Source organism: Centrocercus urophasianus, unplaced genomic scaffold (assembly GCF_019232065.1).
Source record: "Centrocercus urophasianus isolate 14NV4802_14NV808 unplaced genomic scaffold, USGS_Curo_1.0 seq_12, whole genome shotgun sequence".
NCBI lineage: Eukaryota > Metazoa > Chordata > Aves > Galliformes > Phasianidae > Centrocercus > Centrocercus urophasianus.
Window position 1 is genome coordinate 55612538 of NW_024884364.1, and position 22133 is coordinate 55634670.

The window sequence follows — 22133 nt, forward strand, 5'->3', positions numbered from 1 at the left end:
TCCCATGTCACAAGTCCTTTAAAAATCTTAACAAAAAGATGTAGCCATATCTAAAATTACATTATTAATAGAGATCAAAGTCTCACAGAAGTAACGGTTTGGGTTTTGGGAACATGGGGAATAAAGTTTATCAGATGTTTTCTCTACTCTTGGAAGAATTCAATTATTACATACAGATTTTTTTTTGTACTGTGAGTTACATGAACAGACCTTCATTATTTTTTTCCATTCTCAAGTACCCACTTTGATTATTAAGAATAACAAAAATGAATGTCCATGTCTAGAATGCATCCCTTTACAAAGTCTGTCAGGATAATGTGATACTGGTGTGAGAAATTTTAGAGAAAGTACTGTGTTAAATTTATAACGCATCTTCATAATACCTCCATTTGCCTCCATTATTAAAAGTTAAATCTCTTTAAGTCTTTCATATCACAGAATTGAATCTTTGACGAGATACCTTTGAAAAGGTATTTCAGAAAAGCAAAAAAAGGTTTATTCTCTACGCACTTAACACAGCATGCACGTTTGCTTGAAAATTGTTATTTTCCATTTGAGGAAATAGTTCACTCTCAATATAGCTACTTCATTTCTTATGTATAGGATTATTTCTCAGTTTTTAGGTGAAGCTCAATGACATGTGTTTAAGAATAGATAATTATTTCTCAAAATGACAAGGGAGCATACTCAAATTAGTGTAGAAAAATTACAGCATGCACCGATTGTTTCCTTTCTCTCTTGGGTTCTTCCTGGAATAGTCTGTATAGTTTAAGAGAGAAGTCATCAATCTCTGTGTAAATACCAGTTCTGCTCTTCCAGATCTCTAGAGGAGTAGAAGCCTCAATCAAAGCCTACACAATATTCTTTGTGTAGGTAGTTAAAATGTATAACAAAGATATCAGCAATATTAAGCATTCTCCATTAAGCATCCCACCCTATTCTCAGCCTTCCTGTTGCATTAGGCACACTGCATGTTTCTCCCTTGAAACAGGGCCTCTCAAAAGCAGTGACTGTTACTAGCACAGGATACCTGGGACACGGTGCTCCATGGCACTCCCCAGACAGGGAGGATGATCACTGCTGCTGCAGAAGAATATATGATAAAACCATTTGATGTCTAAATAGCAAGGCATGCCTCACTAAAGCAGCACAACAGACACAAAGGGGAAGATAGAGCAAGGGTAAAACCAAACTTTTGGAGGCAGTAAGAAAGAGTGAGGAAGAAAAGGGAAGGATAAACAGGAGAAATTAGGATTAGCTGGGAGGTGATGAAGAGAAGGACAAAGTGTTAGCAAAGCCCCTTAGCAAAAAAGAGAATCGCTGTTATAAAGGATGCAGCCGTCATTAAAGGATTGAAAAACACAAAAAAGTGAGGTAAACAGAAGGTCTAAACTTGCTCCAAGTTTATGAAGGCTTATTACAGATGCCCCCATTACAGGCCAAGTCACAAGAAAGAAACCTTTTCCACCATCGAGGCAAAGTTTGTGCTTTGGAATACACACAAGGTGAGAAGAAACTAAAGGTAGGGGGCTACTTATCCAGCTGCCACTCCTTCTGGTCCCCTTGCACCAGAGGTCTGTCTTGGGACCGGTGCTCTTTAACGTCTTTATCAATGACATCGATGACAGAATCGAGCGCACCCTCAGCAAGTTTGCTGACGACACCAAGCTGAGTGATGCTGTTCATACAGTAGAAGGAAGGGATGCCATTCAGAGGGACCTCGAGAGGCTGGAAAGGTTGGCCTGGGTGAACCTGATGAGGTTCAACACGGCAAAGTGCAGAGTTTTGCAGTTGGGCCAGAGGAATCTCAGGCATCCATACAGACAGGAAGGAGCGGTCCTTGAGAGCAGCCCTGTGGAGAAGGACCTGGGGGTCTTGATAGATGAAAAACTCAACATGAGCCAGCAGTGTGCCCTTGTGGCTCAGAAGGCAAATGGTATCCTGGGCTCCATCAAAAGAGGGGTGGCCAGCAGGGACAGGGAGGTGATTGTCCCCCTCTACTCTGCTCTTGTGAGGCCCCATCTGGAGTACTGCGTCCAGGTCTGGAGCTCCCAGTACAAGAAAGACAGAGAGCTGTTGGAGAGGGTCCAGAGGAGGGCCACAAAGATGATCAGGGGATTGGAGCACCTTCCCTATGAGGGCAGGCTGAGGGAGCTGGGCTTGTTCAGCCTGGAGAAAAGAAGGCTGTGGAGTGACCTCATTACAGCCTTTCATTGCCTAAAGGGAGCCTACAAAACTCTTCGAAAGAGTAGATAACAGCAGGACAAGGGGAAATGGTTTTAAGTTGAGGGAGGGGAGACTTAGGTGGGATTTCAGGGGGAAGTTCTTTACTGTGAGATTGGTGAGGTGCTGGAACAGGCTGCCCAGAGAGGTTGTGGATGCCCCGTCCCTGGAGGTGTTCAAGGCCAGGTTGGATGGGGCCCTGGGCAGCCTGGTCTAGTATTAAATAGGGAGGTTGGTGGCCCTGTATGTGGCAGGGGGTTGGAGGTTCATGATCCTTGAAGTCCCTTCCAACCCTGGCCATTCTGTGAGTGTGTAATTTACTTATGAGGCACAGGAGCCACTGTGAGCATAGTATCAATTCTAAGCGCTGTTGTTCTGAAAGTTGCCTAAAAATGCTGGGACATGCTATTCATTGACATAAATTTACCCAAATGAAAATGATGTTAGCTGGATACTGCTTTTCTAAAGACTGATGTCTGATCCAGACGTTGGTATTAGGACTATCTCTCTCCAAAGAGAGCCTCAGTGCCTGTGCCTAGTAATTATATCTGAAATTATGTCTAAAATGTAACACAAGTGGTTGCAAAGCTCACAGATTTAATTCTACTAAATAATTCCCAATGGGAATAATTTAACAGGAATCTGTGTAAAATGACATAGACAAAACATGGAGAAGCATTGGTATGGAATCATCGATGCTCTAAACACACTTGGCTAATAGCACTAAGTATACACAGCAAACTGATGAAGGTGTTTAACTGTTGCCAGTTACTGTTATCAGTCACTGTCTAAGTAGTAGACATGAAGAAGCAGAAATCCATCCGGACTGCTGTAGTCAAATATGGCAACATGTTCCAGTTCTACACAATATTTATTCCTGCGTGACAATAATGCTCTTATTCAAACCTCCTTACCAGTAGGTATCAACATGCTGGTAGCTGGATTTCGCCAGTTATTTAGGTATCAAAGATAACAGGAAAAAAAGAAAAAGAAATATCTTTTCACTTTCCCATTTCCTGATTTGATAGATATATATATTTGTTAGCTGATCATTTAACTCACTGATCTGAAATTATTGCTCTCTGATAACAGAAAACATAACCATGAATTACCATGTCTGATTTTAACAAAGTATTTTGTAGTTTTCTACACAGATTAAATATTAATTCTGTTCCACACTGTCTGAAATCCGGCAGAGCACCACTGGTAGCTTGCAGCTGGCAATTATGATCAATAAGAAAGGGAACATCTGGAGATCAGAATAAAAGAGAAAAAGAGAAAAGAAAAATCAACTCCTTGTGCTACAGTCTTCCACCTTTTTCCTTGGCTACCTGTTATTATTCTCTCTCGTACCTTTCTTTTTTATTTTATTCTTTTTCAAGTCATATAGAGCTTCCCAGTGAAATTCCTCAGCTGTCAGTCCATTCTGAATTCTTTCTATTGTTTTATTTCGTCTCTCATGTTGTGAACCCTCTAAGCCCTGTTCAACTGCACTCATCTACTTCTGTCTTTCATGTTTTGCTTTTGTGTCAAGAATTTTGTTTTATAGTGTTTTTATTCTGGCTTCACTGAACGTAACTGCCAATGCCCATACTTTGGCTTTTATAGTTTATTTTGAAGTGCAGAAAGATGATAATATTTAAGTGATATTTAACCAACGCCTTTCTGTCTAGAAACTTCAGAGAATCACAGAATCACAGGGTGGCTGAGACTGACAGTGACCTCTGGGTCCCTCTGGGCCAGGGCCTGCCCCAGCAGAGCCCCCAGAACAGGGTGCCCAGACCCATGTCCAGGCGACTTCTGGAGATCCCCAAGGAGGAGACCCCACAGCCTCTGGGCAGCCTGTGCCACAGCTCCATCGCACACATAGCACAGAAGTGCTGCCTCGTGTTCTGATGAAACATCCTGTGGACTCATTTGTGCCCTTTGCCTCTCATTCTCACACTGGGCAACACCGAAAAGAGCCTGGCTGTGTGCCCTCCAGGTATTAATAGGCATTGATGAGATTCACTTTGAGCTTCCTTTTCTCCAGGCTGAACAGTCCCAGCTCTCAGTCTCTCTTCATAGGAGAGATGCTCCAAGCCCTTCAATATCTTTATGACCCTATGCTGGACTCTTTCCAGTACGTCCAGGTTTCTTGTTCTGGGGCCCAGAACTATGCTCCACGTACAGCCTTACCAATGCTGAGTAGAGAGGAAGGATCACCTTCACCAACCTGATGAAAATCCTTCACCTGCAGGCAAAGAGAGGTGAACTTGTTGCATTAGGCACTAAGCTTCTGCTGCTGATGCCTGCTGCCACTCAGGATTTGCTTCCTAGGTAGTTTGGAGGAAGGAGTGACTTCTGAATAAGGAACCAGCTGGAATGCAGAAGATCTGGATGCTGGCTCTTAGCTTTTTTACTAATCTTTTTGTGTCTCAGTTGACACTTTTCAAGCAAGAATCATTTTCCAGCTTACAAACGTTAACCAGAATAATTCAAGTCATGTCTATCGGTTGTTAGACATAACACTTCAACTGTTGAGCATAGGCAGAAACATGCAAGGTGCTCACTTTTTTCCAGAGCGAAGTGACTCTAGTTTCCTTCTCTGTGAGAAAATTCTTGGGATCTGAGGCAAATCACTGAGGTCTGTCTCCACAATGAGGTACATGAGCATTAAACTGCTGGGGAAATAAATGTGTCTGCGATAACACACTATATTTCCTGATGCACCTTAGTTGTTGATCACTCTCCAAATCTGAAGCTTTGGTGATGAGGTTCTACCATGAGAGGCGTTAGCTATTATAGCAGCAGTTCTCCCAGGACTGCTGTGATGTAAAGCTCCTCCAGGATGCTGACAGAAGAATAAGACTGCTTAAAATCTCATTTTCTTCAGGTTCAGAAGTCATCATTTCCTGTTTGCGCTGCAGTTGTTACCCATTTCTTCTGATTGTTCCGCTTCAAAGAAGTTCAATGAACAAAAATCTGTGCAATAATTGGATTGAATTGCAAACTTGAGGAGAGCTCATTTGGTTTCATTCCCAAGAGGAACACGGATTAACTCGGCCTTAAAAAGCCACTGGCATTTAAACAGCTCCAGTTATGATTTGGAGCCCAGCTACAAGAAAAAAAAGGTTCAAATGGTACGTGTGTAATAAGGTGTAGTAAGGAGGGGAGGATAGAGCTGTGTGCAATACTTACCTCAGCTGAATGAGCTTTTCCTTGATTTGAATAAAAATAAATGCAGAATCCACAGCAGCGGGCTCTGTATCCCACTTAAATCAATGGATTGCATCCTACAGAGCTTTGTACCATTGATATATAAATGGAAACCCTTAGCAGCCCCCAGAAGGCAGTCATTTTTACAGGCAAAATCGCAGTATGAAACATTACACGCTAAATTTTCAGAAGATTGTTTGATGTTAGTGCCAAGGCAATAGAGGTATTTGCATAAGAGTAGACCAAAGCCCAGACAGATGAGGACCTTGGCTGCCTGGTGCCTTACTGAGCACTCAGCTCTGAGGGACGGAAAGCACTCAGCTCCTGGTCTGGAAGCTGGCACTGCCTGCAGGCCTGCCTGGAAGCTTGTCTGTGGTCCTGTGCAGTCACTGTGCCCACAGACAGGGGTCAGCAAGCCGTGCAGAGTGCTACAGGTGTGTGGGGAGCTGGAGAGATGCTGCTGTGAATTCTCATACAACTCTGCTCAACCAAGCATGATTTGCAAATGCATCCTTGTTGGTCTTTCCCAGGTGAGCAGCTTGGGATAGTTGGAGCATGCTTATATTTTATGTTGCTTATCGGGACAGTCCTCTCTTAGGGAATATGTAATGATTCTGCTCTCTCCAAAGGAATTTCTGTGAAGTGCGTGTCTGGCCTGACTGGTCAGGACACAGCTTGGTTCTTCCAAACAGGCATTTTCAGTCACATAACGGTGTTCCATTAGAAGTAAGCAAAGGGAAAAGAAATGCTGATGTGGAACTTACAGCAAGGCTTCAAAGCTTTTCTCATCATGCTTTGGGCAGGCAGCTGCTGTCACTGCCGGGCCTCAGTAAGGAGTGAGGAAGCTCAGGTGGCAGTCTGCAGTCAGATGTCGGTGATCACACAGTGAAAACATCTCTTTCACAACCCATAAATATCTGTGCTTGGATCTAATAAGGTAAGGGCATCGATATGCCTCTGCTAAATTCACCTGTGTTTTGACTGAGCTCCTTACTGGACTGTGCACAGACCACAGAGAGGAGTGTCAGTGTGCCATCAGTGTTGGGGGCATGAAGAACCAGCTTTGTGGAAAGCTTACACTGGATGACCTGAAAAACCCATTGATAGCTCTTACAATTTTCCCTCTCTTTCAGTTCAGGTTTTCCTATGAGGCACCTTTGTCTACTTATTTGTGTGTATTCATATTCTAACATAAGTAGGATTAGCAGCCTGCAAAGGGGCTGCTGCTGATCTTCTGATGCCTCCTGAATAGTCAAATGAGAAATGGCAGCAAAGCTGCAGCTGGGAAAAGGGATTTCTGAGGACTGTGCCTTTTGCACAGAGGAAACCCAGGGAAAACTTTGGGTGGTCAGCAAGTCTGACAGTTAGGGAAGGAGCTAAAGAGTTTTTGGAAATAGCTTCAGAGGCTGGCAGTGAGACAGAAGAACTCATGCAACTAATCCTGCTAAGACCCTGCACAGCTGATAAGAATTAACCCTGCTTGCACCTGCCTACACACAGAATAACAAGTACTGGCTGAGTTGATGCTGATTATGACAGGAAGGAAAGGAATGTTTTGGCAGAGAATATTCATAAAGGTCTTCTGTCTATTTATTGTCCTCTATATGGAGAATAGCAGCAAAGAACAAGATTCATGCCCGTAGAAAATAGTGTTTTCAACTTTATTCTTAAACCCTTTCCTTACAAAGAGAGATGGGGATTCCTAGAAAGCAGCATGTGCTAGAAGTTTTTCTGCCAAAGTGAGAAGGCTGAGCTTTAGATACTTTTGCTGTGCTACTGAGTGGCTGGGGAGAAGTGCACAGCAGTTTCTTCCTGCTGCTTGCATTGCCGTGTAGCTGTCTTTCAAGGAGAGGAAGCTATAAGTCCTTCAGACTTTAGAACTTCTTTTTCTGTGACAAATAATGTTACTGTTGGGATGTTTCATTTGCCTCAACCTTATCCTCAAAGCATGGCTCATTCTGATTACATGAACAGCAGATGAATTGTGTGTTCCTGTTATTCAGAGGTATGCAGCCTAGATGCCTCTTTAGATAGAGATTCTGATTGTGAGAGCTCATTCATGTTTGCTCTTTGAACACGTAAAAGAAGATAAGTGTCATCTCCAAAATCTCTTAAAAGGAAGTGATTGCCACCTGCAATGAAACTCCACTGAACTCGACTTCACAAGTTTCTGTTTGCTAAGCTAAGGCTCCAGCACTCAGCAGTGTCAGTGTGATTGGGTTATTCTTCACACTGAAGGTATTTTCAAAAATAATCCTCCTATATTTGAACTACTGAAAAGTGGCATTGCTGCATGTTATTTGTCAAAAAAAAACATGCAAGGTAGGTCAGATGGCTACATCTCTGCTCTGCTTTTTTCAAAGAACAGCCAGAAAAACCAGCCAGTGGTCAAGAGATCACTGTTCCACACAGAAGTCTGCAGTTACTTTAATGCTTTTGCTAACATATAATGTGCAGGAATGAACAGTAGAGGGTGTCAGCCTAAAGGAAAACTATAGTTTGTTGCATGGGCTATGTCCTGTTTGACATAAATAGCAAAAAAGTCACTCCCTGTGAAGCTGTGGCTCTGTATAAAGACACCAAAGGATCCATGCAATGTCTTTTCTTCAACACTGAAATAAATGGCGTACAGATCCCTTTTCCCAGCCTCAACAAATTATATAATTTTCTGGTGCATCAGCCACTTAACCAGGAATAAGTGGATGGGCATTTCTGAATGTCCTCATAAGTTCCTGTCCCTTTAGGTTCCCCAGGGGCCATGATTGCCTCTGAGCAATCTGGGAGCATCTGGCTCCTGGCAGGATTGAGATGCCAGCGAACGGCCCAGTGCTCTTCTGTGAGGCAGTAACTTCCTTTCTCATTTGCTTTGCCAAGCTGACATGGGAAAAGAGCCATGGGGGCTGCTTCTGCTAGTGCAGCAGAAAAGCAAACACAGGGAGAAGTTGAAAATGCACGCCAGCAGAGAGCAGCACTTGGAGAGCCTGAGGCTCCCTGTGCAGCTGAACCCTCCCACCCATGTGGTGCAAACTAAATCCGATGCTGCTTTCTCAGGCAGGAAGCTGCTGTTTCTATTATCCAACTGAAAGACCTGGCTTGCCATCAGAAAGTGTCCAAATAAAAGTTATGTTAATGTTTTCATGTCATTTATGACTGTATTTCAGACTTGAATGATTTTTCAATGCACACTGCAGGGCAGATAAGTGTTCCCTTGTGACTTTCTGGGCAGCAGCTCATTAAAAGTTTTAGTGGCATCTTTTGTTGTGTGCCTTGGCATCAGTAGGTATGCCTTTGTTTTCTAAGAACAAAATTATTTCTTCCATTCTTCTTAAAATAATCAAGCAGTTTCTTTTGGATATAATGGATATAAGGAGACAAATCTGAGATGTTCCCTAAGTATTCACCAAAAGAACGACTCCACTGATAGGGCTCAGAACTCTTGTGAGTGCCGGGGATTATCTGTGGATATAGTATTCATGAGCATCGTATCTACAGCCCAAATCACTGGATTTTCCTTCAGCTCCATTCACTTAGATACTAAATCTGGATCCTGGACACCCACATACCCCTCACCATGGGGGTACATTTAGATACCAGCTCTCAGAAGAAAATTCTCAAGTGTGGCTCTCACCTCTAATTCAGCTAACATTCTTTTGCACATTTTAGTACATAGAAAGACATAGAAAGACATTTAGGTCACTGATGAGGCACGTTTTTCAGGTAATGCGTGGTGAAAAGTATTGGGTGAATATTATTGGAATTAATTGAAGTCATGCACACTGGTGTCTACAATGCCTGTAAAAACAACCCCTTCAAGTTATTTGGGGCCATGCTGAAAAGAGCAAAATTGCAGTGCTATTGAGCACCTCTAACCCCCAATCCAAACCCCTAACCCTGTCCCTAACCTTAAGTCTATCCATAGCCCTAACCCTATCGATAAGCTAACCCTATGGACACCCTACTGCACAGCTCATCAGAAGGCCCAAGCCTCTGTAGAAGTTCCCATAAACTAATCCAAGGAAAAGAAAAGGCAAAGCAGCAATAGATGAGCGTGTGCACACGTATAGGATGTAGTATAAAAATATACAAGATATGATTGAAAGTATGGTAAAGGCTGGCTTTCTTTTTGATTAGTTACTCCACCTTAGCTACTACTCAGCTATTCTCAGGTCTGTGTTTGCCAGTTTCTGCAGAGTGATTAGACCCAACCTCACCTTTTTTTCTGGCTTCTTTGAAGTTGGAAAGAGCTTGCCACAGCCCGTATAAAGCACATACACACAAAAGCAAATATATACGAAAAGGAAAGTTTCAGTGTAAGACACAGCTGATGGTGAGAGATGAGGAATACCAGCATGAAAAGGAAAGAAACCTACACGTGGCTTCTGTACTTGGGATGAGAGTGTATGGCCACAGCATGTAGCTGCTGTGTGTGACCACAGAAGCTAGCAGAGCTGTACAGGAGCAGCAAGCGTGGCACCACTCATCCCATCCAGCACCAGCACAGCTAAGTGCACTCAGACACGTATTTAATTAAGAGAACAAGCAGACTAAGTCCCAGCTGCTAGCACTGCAGGCCTATTCACAATGCAACTGTATGATGAGATGCTTTTAAATCCATGTGCCAAAAATTATTTAAGCACCCAATTCCAAGTAGTTAAATTGAAGCGCTGTATCTTGTTTGGTAAGGGAAAGTCTGAGATTCTTTTGTGCTGTAAAGGAACTGCATAAAAATAGAGGGTGCTGTTAAGCCTGGGCTTAACCTTTCTTATGAAAGGCATTTTCTCCAGTGATAAGCATCATAAAACACATGCACATGAAAACTACAGCCTGACCCCCTGTCAGCCTTCTTGATATGAATGAAAAACAGGGAGTAGGCACCTGAATCTCTATCTGCTTGGAAAAAAAAAAGGGATACCAGAACAAATTCTGAAAGGTATGACACACTCTGCCTTGTTTTCTCATCTTCAGGCACGCTATAAGTTAATCTAATGTATCCATTGTCATCTTGCCTTTTTATGGATGTCACATATTCAGCATCCATGACCTTCTACAACAGCAATCCTTACAAAAACTTGCCTAGCCCTTGTATTTTGTATGATAATTTTTATATTTTCTGAGATTTTATAAGCATAGCAAGGGCAAAGCTTCTTCAATTCAAGGTGACTTTCATGTTAGATCAATGGAAACAACAGGAAAGAACAAAGAGGCAGCAACTGCGGGTGGTAAATGAATGCAGTATGTATGAAAAGGCTTTCAGAACAAAGCCAGGCTCTGCAGACAGGCAAAGAAAATGAAAGATGTGAAGAATAGCAGAGAAAAACAAACATTTACAGCTATATTCGCCACCTGTATTCACAACATTGAATCACCTATATACACTCTATACACACATTTCTCTTGGTAAAAGGTTTGGTGTTCCCTTGGTAATTTTTCCATTTGGTAATTTCAGGAATTGCTGGTAGTAGGTGAGGAGACTGTCGACCCACAGAAGCCCCTCTCTGTGTTCATAGAATCAAGAAATCATAGAATCACAGAATGGTTTGGGTTGGAAGGGACCTCACAGCCCATCTCTGCCATGGGCAGAGCTGCCCCACACCAACTCAGGCTACCCAGGGCCCCATCCAACCTGGCCTATGCCTGCACTTCACTGCCTTCTGAGTGAAGAATTTCTTCTGAATATCTTATCTAAATCTCCCTTCTTTTAGTTTATAACTATTCTCCTTTCTTCTATCACTATTAGACTGTGAAAAAAGTCAGTGTCTATCTTGTCTTATAAGCTCCCTTTACGTTCTGAAAGGCTTCAATGAGATCTCTCTGAAGACTTCTCCAAGCTGAACAAGCCCGGCTCCCTCAGCTTTTCTTCACAGTAGAGGTGCTCCAGCCCTTTCATCATCATGTTCCCAGCAGACAATCCCTCTTGCCTCGAGCAGGCAGGCTGGCTCTGCAACCCACAGCTTCCCAGAGTTGCAGTGCCACAGAGCCATGTCCTACTCCATCTTCCTGGGCTGGGAGTTGTGGTGGCACCACACAGAGCCTCAGCTGCAGCTTCAGGCAGATCCTAACAGGACAGGACTATCTGAGAAGGATACAAACATCAGTGATTTAACCTCAGGAGAATGCTGACCTTGAAAATTCGTCATCTGCAAGCATTTATGACTAACTGCTAACCCACATTTTGGATTCAAGAACCAGCAACCAAGATCTGCTTTAACTTTGAGCCTCATTGTAGCTCCAACAGCACAGGTTGGACCCCAAGCCAATGCAGGCTTCTTGTCACCAAGGCTGATCAATGCAAGCTCAGTGGTGCAACATGTGGATTCTGGTTGACCAACAAAGCAGAAGAAATCTGCGTGGAAGTATTAAAAGAGATGAACAGGAGAGGTATAAAGAACTGCAGCACATGTGAAGTCGGATATGCCATGCTGTGAACTCAGAATACATTCCAGGATAAGGGAAAGCTTAGCTGGAGCTTGTCATTCCATGGAAATAAAGCTTGGTTCATCAGTCTGATCTGCTCTGTATCTTTACAGTAAACCAGGGCAGATCTGCCAGACTGTTCAGTTTGGTCTTCAGTTTTTCAGTTCTGACAAACCTCAAACACGCAGCTTACCTCAGTGTAACTAAAGATGTTGGAATTAGCCACATTCCTAAAATCAAAAGCTTTCCATCAAACTCTGCCATAATTCCTCCTGTGAAATTCAATGACAATAATTGGTTCTATTTTAAATAATGAAATTGAGAACAGTCCCAACATAACACCACAGAATGTGTCCTGCATTTCCCAACATCTTTCTCACAAAAGCCTTAGGGTGATATGGAAAACAACGAATTAGAGGGGTAGCTGCTCAGATGCTGCATCTCTCTCCTCTGAGTTCATCAGGGAGGATGCTGCTTGGGGCAGGGAATGATGCTGGAGGTGGAAAGGTTTCTCCTTCCTGAACATGCTACAAGAGCAGCAGTAGGAGTAGCATGTGGAGCATCTTTCAGGTGAGAGGATGGCTCTGACATTTCTAAGCCCCTCCCCAGCCCTTGGAGCTGCTTCGAATGCAAGGGCTGGTCAAAAAGAGCTGATATTCAGTTTAGGTTACAGATGTGATTTATGTTCATTTCTTACTAACCATACTAACCTTACTAACAGGCTTGTAATTAGAAGACTGATCTTATGATGTTTCTGGTTGTATATTAGGAAAAACTTCTCACAAAGAGCAGTGATGCAGTGGCACAGGCTGCCCAGGGAGGTGGTGCAGTCACTGTCCCTGGAGGTGTTGAAGAACCGTGTGGATGTGGCACTGAGGGAGGTGGTCAGTGGGCTGGTGGTTGGAGTAGAGGGTCTTTTCTAACCTTAAAGATTCTATGTGCTGAACTCATCCCTCACACAGTTCAGCCTGGGCACTACTGAGTACTCTGAGATGCATTTCTCTAGAAGCAATGTGGCCTCGTAAGCTGACTTCATCTTATGCTTCTGTTAGGTGCCACTGGCCTGTCTCCAGGTGTTGGGTTATGAGGAGGTGAGCAGGACAAGTACCACCTCAGTAGCTGGAAAAGAATCATAAAGACAAGGCCTGAGCATAGCCTTAGCCTGTCCCAAAGCTGGATGGGCAACCCTAACCTCAGCACTGCCAACTTTGTGTGAGGCAGTATGAGGAACCAGCAACATGGGTGTTCAATGATCTAGTTATGCTCTAGTGATACAACATGAAATTAAGCTGTCCTGGTCAAGCTCAGCCATCTGGCAAATCTAATTGGAAAATCCATCATGTTGACAGACTGCCATAATAATAGTTGCCTTTTTAAAACAGATTGGAGGAAAGAAACAAGCATATAAAAACTTAACTTCCTGTACATCTGCAGCATAGTGTGGTGCTCAGGACAGAGGTTGGGCTGTGCAAATAGACCAACCAGAGTGTTCAAATGAAAAGAATAAATCATCCTGACAATTCCCAGGTTTAATATGAAACAATGCAAGAAAACACTTAACCAAACATAGGCTGGAAAAAGGTCTTGTGTGGCCTCAGTAGGGAAAATTAATATGTTATCCCACAACAAGTGCTTCTTGAGGTTAGAGTGCATACCTGGAAAAGAACAGTGAAATGGATCCTTAATAACAGTGAAAAAGGAACTCATCCATTTCCTTCCATATTTCTGTGATAAATCAATATTTGCACTTGGCACATATAACAAGACAACAGTGATTTATCACCCCCGCTATGCAGAAGGAGAATTCAGCATTCAGACTTCCTGTGCTGCCAGTTTTGATCCTGCACTTGGTAAGTTTTCCCATCTATATTTTTGACAAATTTCTATTGCATCCAGTGGGACTCTAAGGTTAGGTTTTCTTCAGCCATTTTTACAAGGATATCCCAGTCTTCATCACTGTGGGTGGCATGCAATCCATCTGCCACATATATTTGAGCAGTATGCATGTGCAAAAACCCTAGTCCTAACCCTCACCCTCCATTTTGTTCATGTCATTGGAATTGCACGGCTTCAGCCTCAAATGTTCAGAGCAGACACAGGTGAAGCGATCACAAGCCCCAAAGCAGTCAATGTTGAATTAGTCTGACTGAGGCACATTTTCAGCTAAAAATGTGAGTTGTTAAATTTCAAAGTTCATGTGATTGAAAGCAGTTTTGGAGGAAGAGTTCATTTTCTGTTCACTAAGATATCTTTTCTACCAAAATTTGTATGGCTTTTCCTTTTCCTTTTTCATCTCCAGTAACTCCCTATGATGTGGGACTCCAGGTATGTGCCAGCTCCGTTCTCCAAGAGGAGACTCCAGGACATCCTGAAGCAGATAAGGAGCATTACTACCCACCAAACAGAAGGTATCACAAACTATTCAAATTTCAGCTTCCAGAACAGACCATTTCAGAACTAAAGGTTCGAAAACGTTCCCTGAATCATGCTAGGGAGAAATTTCAACTCTCTCTCACATATCCCATCAAAGTGTTCTGGCTGCAAGGTCATTCTGGTTTACACAAACTCTCAAATTCTCCTTTACTAAATAAAAATATCTGTATGCCTGCCTTTTTTTGCTCCACACTGAAACAGAAACAGGTATGAAAGGCTCAGTTTTTCCCCAAAACTAACAGCTAATTTTTCTCCAGAGAAACACTTATCTGCGCAGACACTGGATAGTACTCTCCTGGTCAAGAGTACACCTGAAAACATGAATATATACATCTGCCTGAATATTGCACTGGTATCTAAAGTCAAACTTGTGAGAATCCTTAATGTCTATCTAGGTTGATATGCCAAAAATGTTCAGAATCTGTCTTCACTCTCTGAACAGAAAGCCCTAGACAAACCATAGGCCACTACATCCACAAGTAATACTTCAGTTGAGGTGAGGATATTTAGTGCCATACAAACAAGTCCCCCCTGCCATGTCCCATTTCAAATGTCATCTTGCAAAGTGAATTCCACGTTATTTTTTTTCTGATAGAGACTCTAACAGTGATACTTTTCAGCAGCACAGCTGCACCTCTAACATTTTCTCTTTCGTATCTCCAAAGTAAGTCTGCAAAATGATAAATATTTTAGCATGAACTAGTCAGTTTATTTTTGATTCAAGCAATAAAATTTCACAGCTGCACTTGCTAAAGATCTTTCCTATCTGCATACTCATCCATTCTTCACTAGCTCCTTCATCATGCACTCTTACTGCAGCTTCCTTTGTTCTTTGCTGTGGTGCTGAGGCTGCACTGCCAATCCTTGCTGCTCCAGGTCTACTGCAGTAATTCTGGTGGTGTTGCTTTTACTGGACACAGGAGACTTTCTGCAGAAGGGCTGTACAAGCAGCAGGCGTGCTCTGGTGAGCTGGGTCTTGAAGAAACTGAAGGCAGCAAAGCTTGACACCTTGATGAACACCAGGACGATGAAATGGAGAAAGAAGGTGCTAAGGGAGAACAGGTACTGTTCAGTGAGAGAAAACAGTGACCCTCCATGAGCTCAGGTATTATAGTCCAACATGCCCCCACACACACATGCACACACCCTGCAGTTTATCGCTGAACAAATGACTCCATGACTATGGCCACAGAGCAATGGTTATTGACTTTTTTCTTTCATTCTCACAAGTTCAAAACTGGTTTGCTTTTTAAGTGTTATCATCCTCTAAGCCTGCGGATGGGGTTTTTACATGCCAACCTTTGTTCCAATTCTTCATTGGGAACCATCTCCTGGCCACTGCTGGGGACAGGGCACCGGGCTGTAGGACCTCTATTGGACCCACTATGACCATGCTCAGCTTCTCTGGTTTACTAGTAACAATACTGTGCCCCTGGAAAGTCACTTTTTATGATCATATTGAATGTGGCCATGAACTATTAACCTTCTGGCACAAAAAAAAAGACAGTCGTAATGAATGAGTATCCAAAGACCAGAAGCAGTGGGAAAAAAATGAGAAACAAAAGCAGACAAACAACAACAAAGCAAAAAATAAAATTAAAAAAGGAAGAAGCAAAACAAAAAAGAAACAACGCAAAGTAATCACAGAATCACAGGATATCCCAAGTTGGAAGGGATGTATAAGGTTCATCGAGTCCAACTCCTGAGGAAGACAAACATATACAATATTTTGATGTCATTCTTTATGGTTTGGGTTTTTTGTGGTTTTTATTTGGTTTTAAATGATCGTAAGAAACACCTGTAGAGTGGAAAACAAAGCTGGGAGGTAGCTGAAGAATGAAGATGTGGCACACACAGTGAGAAAGCAACAACGCATATGGAGTACATGGAGGGCACAAGATACAAGTATGATTAGTTTTAGAAATTAGTTTACCACTGAAAAATCCTGAAGTAAAAAGCTTGATAATCATGGAATCACCAAGGTTGGAAAAAGACCTCCAAGATCATTTAATGGAAGTGTGCCTTTGAAAATCATCTTATACATGCACAACATCAGTGTTTAGATACATAAAAGGCACATTTTGATGCTTCTTGGGCTACCTAAGAGACAAAAATCTGAAGTTCACCTTTGGAAAGTTCAGGATATTTCTTGACTGTATCTGTACTCTGCAATACAAAAACACCGCTGAACTAAAATACTGAAAGCTACTGCTGCTGTACTGCTACCTTGAAAAAAATGAAAGACATGCTGTTAAAAGAGGGTGCCCCATAACACACTATTCACAAACCATTTATTGTCTTTAAACAGTGCACAGTCTCCCTGTGCACCTTCTCAAGATGCTGAAACAAACCATTCTGGTCTTGCTGTAAGAAACTGGGGAAAATGGCCTTTCCTCTCCCACCTCACCAGCACATGCCAGCTTCAATGGACCTGCGTCTTCTTCCCTTCCACATCTGTATGCTTCCATCTTTATGGCAATGTAGCTGATTCCCACTTCAGTACACTTTCCTCTTTAGATGAACAGACAGCCTTGACAAACAGAGATCCGTTGTGGGTAAGTTGTAACATGCTATCAACAGAAAAACAAAAGCTAAATCTGAAGGCTGCTGGGGAGCCCTTGACAACACACAGCTGCTCTAAGTAGCAGATGCAAGCTTAGTTGGACTGATATCAACTGCTTATTAAACAAGCCATGACCAACAGATGGGAGCACTGCTTTGTAATGATGGCTCCAAATGGTGAATGAACTATCTGCAAAATGAGATTGGAAAACAAGTGGGTGCTAAAAATGTGAAATCCTGATTTGGGAAATGCAGCCAATACCCCAGACTGCCAGGTGCCACAGCTGTTAGTTACACTTTTGAACTCAATTCAGCTGAACTAGATTTGCCTCTGAAAAGGATGGAAACTGATCATTTTGAGAGGTCTCCCACCTATCCCATATTGGCATTACAGTAATCATCAGTGTAATTGCTTCAAGTTACATCTCATTATAAACTGGAATGAGATTTGGTTTCTGCTAGCTACGATTTGCTGGTTTGTCAGGCCCTACAGATTATTATTGCATATCACACCTGTACTTCACTCAGAATTTTTTTTCTGATTCAGTTTTTACCTAGACCACTATTTCAGAAAATTAACAAGGGCATATATGAAAAGGACATTCATTTTAGGCATTACACAACAGAGGGGTGACTAGAAAGAGAGGAAGAAGAATTTTTCTGTGGAAACAAACACACATATTTAAGTGCCTATAAAAATAATTGCAGTAGCCAATGAGAAAATAGGGATTTATGATCTTGTTCAACCAAATATATTATAGAGCTACACAAAAATTCATTGGCTCTCTAAAATTTAGCAAGAATTTGCCAGGACTTCACTCTCTTACAAACAAACACACTGAACTAGCTAAAACTACAGGAGCAGTAGGCATGGACATTAAAATAATACTGTGTTAAATACAATAGTTCTGGAAGAAAGAATTCAAAATTTCACATCCACACAATAAGGAAGCCAATGTACACTAAATACAATACAATTACTTGAACTTTATTAATTTCTGTTAGTGTTGTTTCCTTGTTTCCCTGAGTAGGAACAATAGGAGAGAGTTATTGATTCTTCAGGAATATTTTGTCTCAGAACAAACCCAATCACAAACAATTCTAAATGTCCCATTAGTTCACCCAATGGCCACAGCTCTGTGGAAATCCAAGGCTTCATGGAAATGAAAGGCTTCATCAACCAACTATGTAAGAACCATGTTGCTGAACCCACATCATCTCTGTGAGCAGAAAAATCCAGCTCTGTGTTGGGCACTGCTGACTCGAGTTCAGAAATTACTTTCTCATAGAACACAACAGGAATGTACACATGAAATGAGCAGAATTGTTTGCAGGAAGACATGCTGATTAACACATGAATGAATTACAAAACACAGACCAAAGATACATTTGTTTATACATATATATGCATATATATATATAAACACAGTTGAAACAGATGTGTGTTGCACATCTGATATAATTTACAAAACTATATACACAAAATACTATGAAATCATTAGCATAGTTTGAAAGTGGAACAAGAAAGCACCCAGAAAGGATAAATACACAATCCTATGCAGAGATTATATCAGAAAGTATCTGATAAAACTCTGTGAGGATGAACACACACCTTAAACATCTTTATCATCTCTTTGACCTTCTCCTTTCTAATGAAACACTTGCAAACAGAAAGAAACGTAAGAAAAAAAAAAAGGAAAAAAAAAAGCCAGCAGGGTCCATGGTGCAATCAGAAGAGGTCAGAGGATCCTCCTCAGCACATTCAACCTGCGTTCCACCTTGAAGTCCTGACAGAGTCTTGATAGTACATTATGAAATTATTTGGTAAGGCCAAGCAGGATTAAAGTGATAGATATTCACTGCTCTTTTCATCTTTCTATTCAACCTGAACAAAATCAATAACAGGATTTTGCTGATCATGTCAGCATTTCATATTTACACAGCATCTGCATCTCAAGACATCCAAGAGAGAGGAATCTGGAATAAACGAGGAATGCCAGGCACTGGGACAGGTTGCCCAGAGAAGTGATGGATACCCCATCAGACTGGACAGGACTCTGAGCAACCTGATTTAACTGTAGGTGTCCCTGTTCATTGCAGAATAGATGATCCTTAAAGATCCCTTCCAACTCAAATGATTCTGTGATTCTCTGACTCTGTAAAAATCCTGTTATCTTTCCACTGACAGTAGTCTCATAAAAAGGAAGAGCTGGCTGTGGCAAGCTATGGTGTATCAGACTAGCCCAGGTCTCTACTGGAGAAGTGGCAGGCAGTACAGATACTGATGGCTGCTTTAGCTGAGCTAGCTCAGACACGGAAAGCAATTTAATCTTAAAAGCATAGAGCTCCATGTACAATAATGCAATATCTGAGGTAAAAAATGTACCTTTCATCTAAAAGTAATAAATAGTAGAAAGATCTCAATTTACAATATGCTTACTAGTAGGTACTAAGTGATACAGTGATACAGTGAGAGTGGTACAGTGATGTTACTGCATCTTCACTGCTGCTGTAAACGTTTGGGAAATTAAGGTAGGATGTGCCAGAACATGCTTTATTCATTTATTCCCTTTAATGTGGAATCAGGCAAAGAATGATAAGTGTAAAAAATGGTTTCCAGATGAGGTGGATGAATGCCATCACATAAGACAAGGGAAAGCAGACTGGTCTAACACCCAGAAAAGACAACAGAAAGCTACTTTCTTTTGTGGGGATAAACTTATCAGACCTGTTTAGTCCTTAACACTTAGAATCTAAATCTTTACCTTCAAATTCTTCTTCATTGCTAGCCAGTGAATTTCTTCCTCTGTGTTTTACCACCTTCCTGGAGTCAAGCAAAAGATCAGAGTCCATCATTCTTCCCTTGGCATGTCTTTCATCCTCCGCTCTCTTCTTCTTTTTCTGTTTTCCCCTGTTTCCTTTCACAGTACTTTTCTCTGCTACTTCTCCTCCTTCATTTTCCAAAGATGAGTGTAGACGGGGCTCTGGAGTCTCTTTATCTGGGCTAGAAAGTTAGCGAAGGAAATGCACTAAGCTCACATATCGTATACTATTTTAAATCCTTTTTAATATGACACAGATTTTATCCTCTCCCACGTCTTACACTGCTGACAAGAGAAGGACTTATCGTACTCTTGAGCATTTAACAAGGCTATGAGTGCATTATAATTCAACTTCCTTTTTAGTTACAAAATATGGACAGAACAGCCCAGCTGTTTCTCTCTCGTCTGTAGATATGATATTCCTTGCTAACATATTTCATTCAGTTACTCATCTAAAAATACTCTGGACAACGTCCCTGTTAATCTCAATCCTAATACAGTTCAGCAAAAATTCATACCCTTCATAGCCCATTTCCACACCACTCGAACTTTCTAGAATTTGCAGAATAGTTGTGACCCAAAACGTAGTTACAGATGTCTCCCTGTCCACACTAAGCCCCACGTTATCAGAAGTGCCTCAGAGCTGAAACAAAGATTCAGTTACCTGGATTTACTGACATCAAATGAGAATGGTTCCTCAATTTCTGTCTCAGGCCCCTATTTCTATCTACCTTATGATTACAAAGGATTTGAGAAATAACTGTCTTTTATTGTGGGGGCCCTGATTCTGTGGTGTTTTGTGTACGGAACTTGTTGGCTACATTTGCAGACCCAAAGTTATTTCTTTCTACTGTGATGGCAGACAGTGCCTGATGACATTAAAATAATGGGATATACATTAGTAGCTCTAAAAATTAGTGAATTAAACACATCTCCTAGTACACACCCAAAAACAGACATCAAAAAGACAATTCCAAAGAACTCAGAGCTGAAGATTTGAAATGCAAGAGCCATGTGTGCTCTCTGTCAACAGAGAAGCATAGGCTTTCCAATTCATGTTTTAGTTCTTACTTCTACAAGACTTAGCACAAAGGAACCATTTCGCTTTGAGCTTCTGATATCAGTATTGCCATTAAGCCTTTTGTTTCCATTCTGATTAAATTATGCTTCTGCTTTGTTTATTTCTAACAGCAACATCAGTCTGTCCTTATTATCTGTGCATGTGGATGAGCAGTACACTGCACAGCCTCTCTCTGGTCAGTATGACACGAGAGGTAGGTATCTCACTTAGAATATAAGGAATAATAAATTCCAGCTGGAGGCACACATCCATTCTCACTGACAACTGGAAACTCCAGCTCAATCTGAGCTGGAGCTCTGCCATAGCATTGCTAATATTAGTAACTGATTAATAAGTCACTAATTAAACAGTTATTTAATGTCTTTGAATGTAAACCTCCTTGTAAAAGGAAAACAATCTTTCAACATAGCATTCTGGTTACAAAAGCAAACAAATACAAGTAAAATCATGGCCAGTACTAGCTTTTTGTGTTGCAGCCACTGAGTTAATGCAGTCAGTGCCCAGAAGAGGACAGTATGTATGTCTACATGATACTACAGTAACACATTAAGTACCAACAAAGGAATGGGATTTCACTTCTCAAATATGTGGATTTACAGAGAACATCAATCCTAGCTGAAAACACTGCAAGCAATAGCAGAGCATTCTGAATTACTGAGTGCATTGTCAGGGACTGTCTACACGTAACTCACAAAGCAACTCACTGCAGAGAGCAACAGCTCTAACAAGTGGGAAATCTGTAAGACTGTTAACTATACAACCTCTAGAGTGCAAGGCTTCTATTGGTAATTCTTGAAAAAGATGGATTGAAATATACTGCATTACGTGTTGAAGTAGGGAATGTGCAAAAGAGCATGCTGCGATTCTGGCAGCAGAATTGTGGAATACTGTGGATCAGCACTAACCACTGAGGTTTTTATTGGTGCTTTAATATGCTTCACCTGAATTCCTCAGGTTAGGTCTATCTACATTGACTGTATGCCAAAAATTAACTATTCATATAGCGTATACGATGCCAAAGAGGACCCCATGAATCCAAATGTCTCGAATATACCAAGTTCAGGGCTGCAAGTAGCCATCTAAGGTAAGAGAGTCTTGGTTTTAGATGCTCAGCTGTCTTCATCACTTCTCAGTACCTGCCTTAAACTCTGCACCACAAATTGTGGCATTCGATATACATCCATAGAGCTAAGGCAACTCAGCTCCCCTCTCATAACTGCCAGACACTCAGGTTTTACTGGTCTGAGTCCCATGCTATCCCTTTGTGTATCTGGGCCTCATTGTCTTTAAAATACAGCCAATCAGACATAAGTAAAAGCATTAATGACATTGCTTGGAAGCACTTCTCATGTTCCTTTAATATGGGTAATTTGAGGACGATCTGAACAGTGATGTCCTCA

At 41.7% G+C, this 22133-nt stretch overlaps 1 protein-coding gene across 1 annotated transcript in view; it reads right to left on the bottom strand.

The window, feature by feature from the left end:
• Positions 1-14907: 14907 nt before the first annotated feature.
• The window catches only part of VWA3B (von Willebrand factor A domain containing 3B), a 68567-nt gene continuing 61341 nt past the window's right edge, over positions 14908-22133 (bottom strand). The window contains exons 28-29 of the mRNA XM_042811042.1: positions 19596-19834; positions 14908-15316 (exon numbers count right to left, since the gene is read on the bottom strand). Of these exons, the coding sequence (XP_042666976.1) occupies positions 15147-15316; positions 19596-19834 (409 nt within the window). The 3' untranslated portion in view covers positions 14908-15146. The remainder of the gene's footprint in view (positions 15317-19595; positions 19835-22133) is intronic.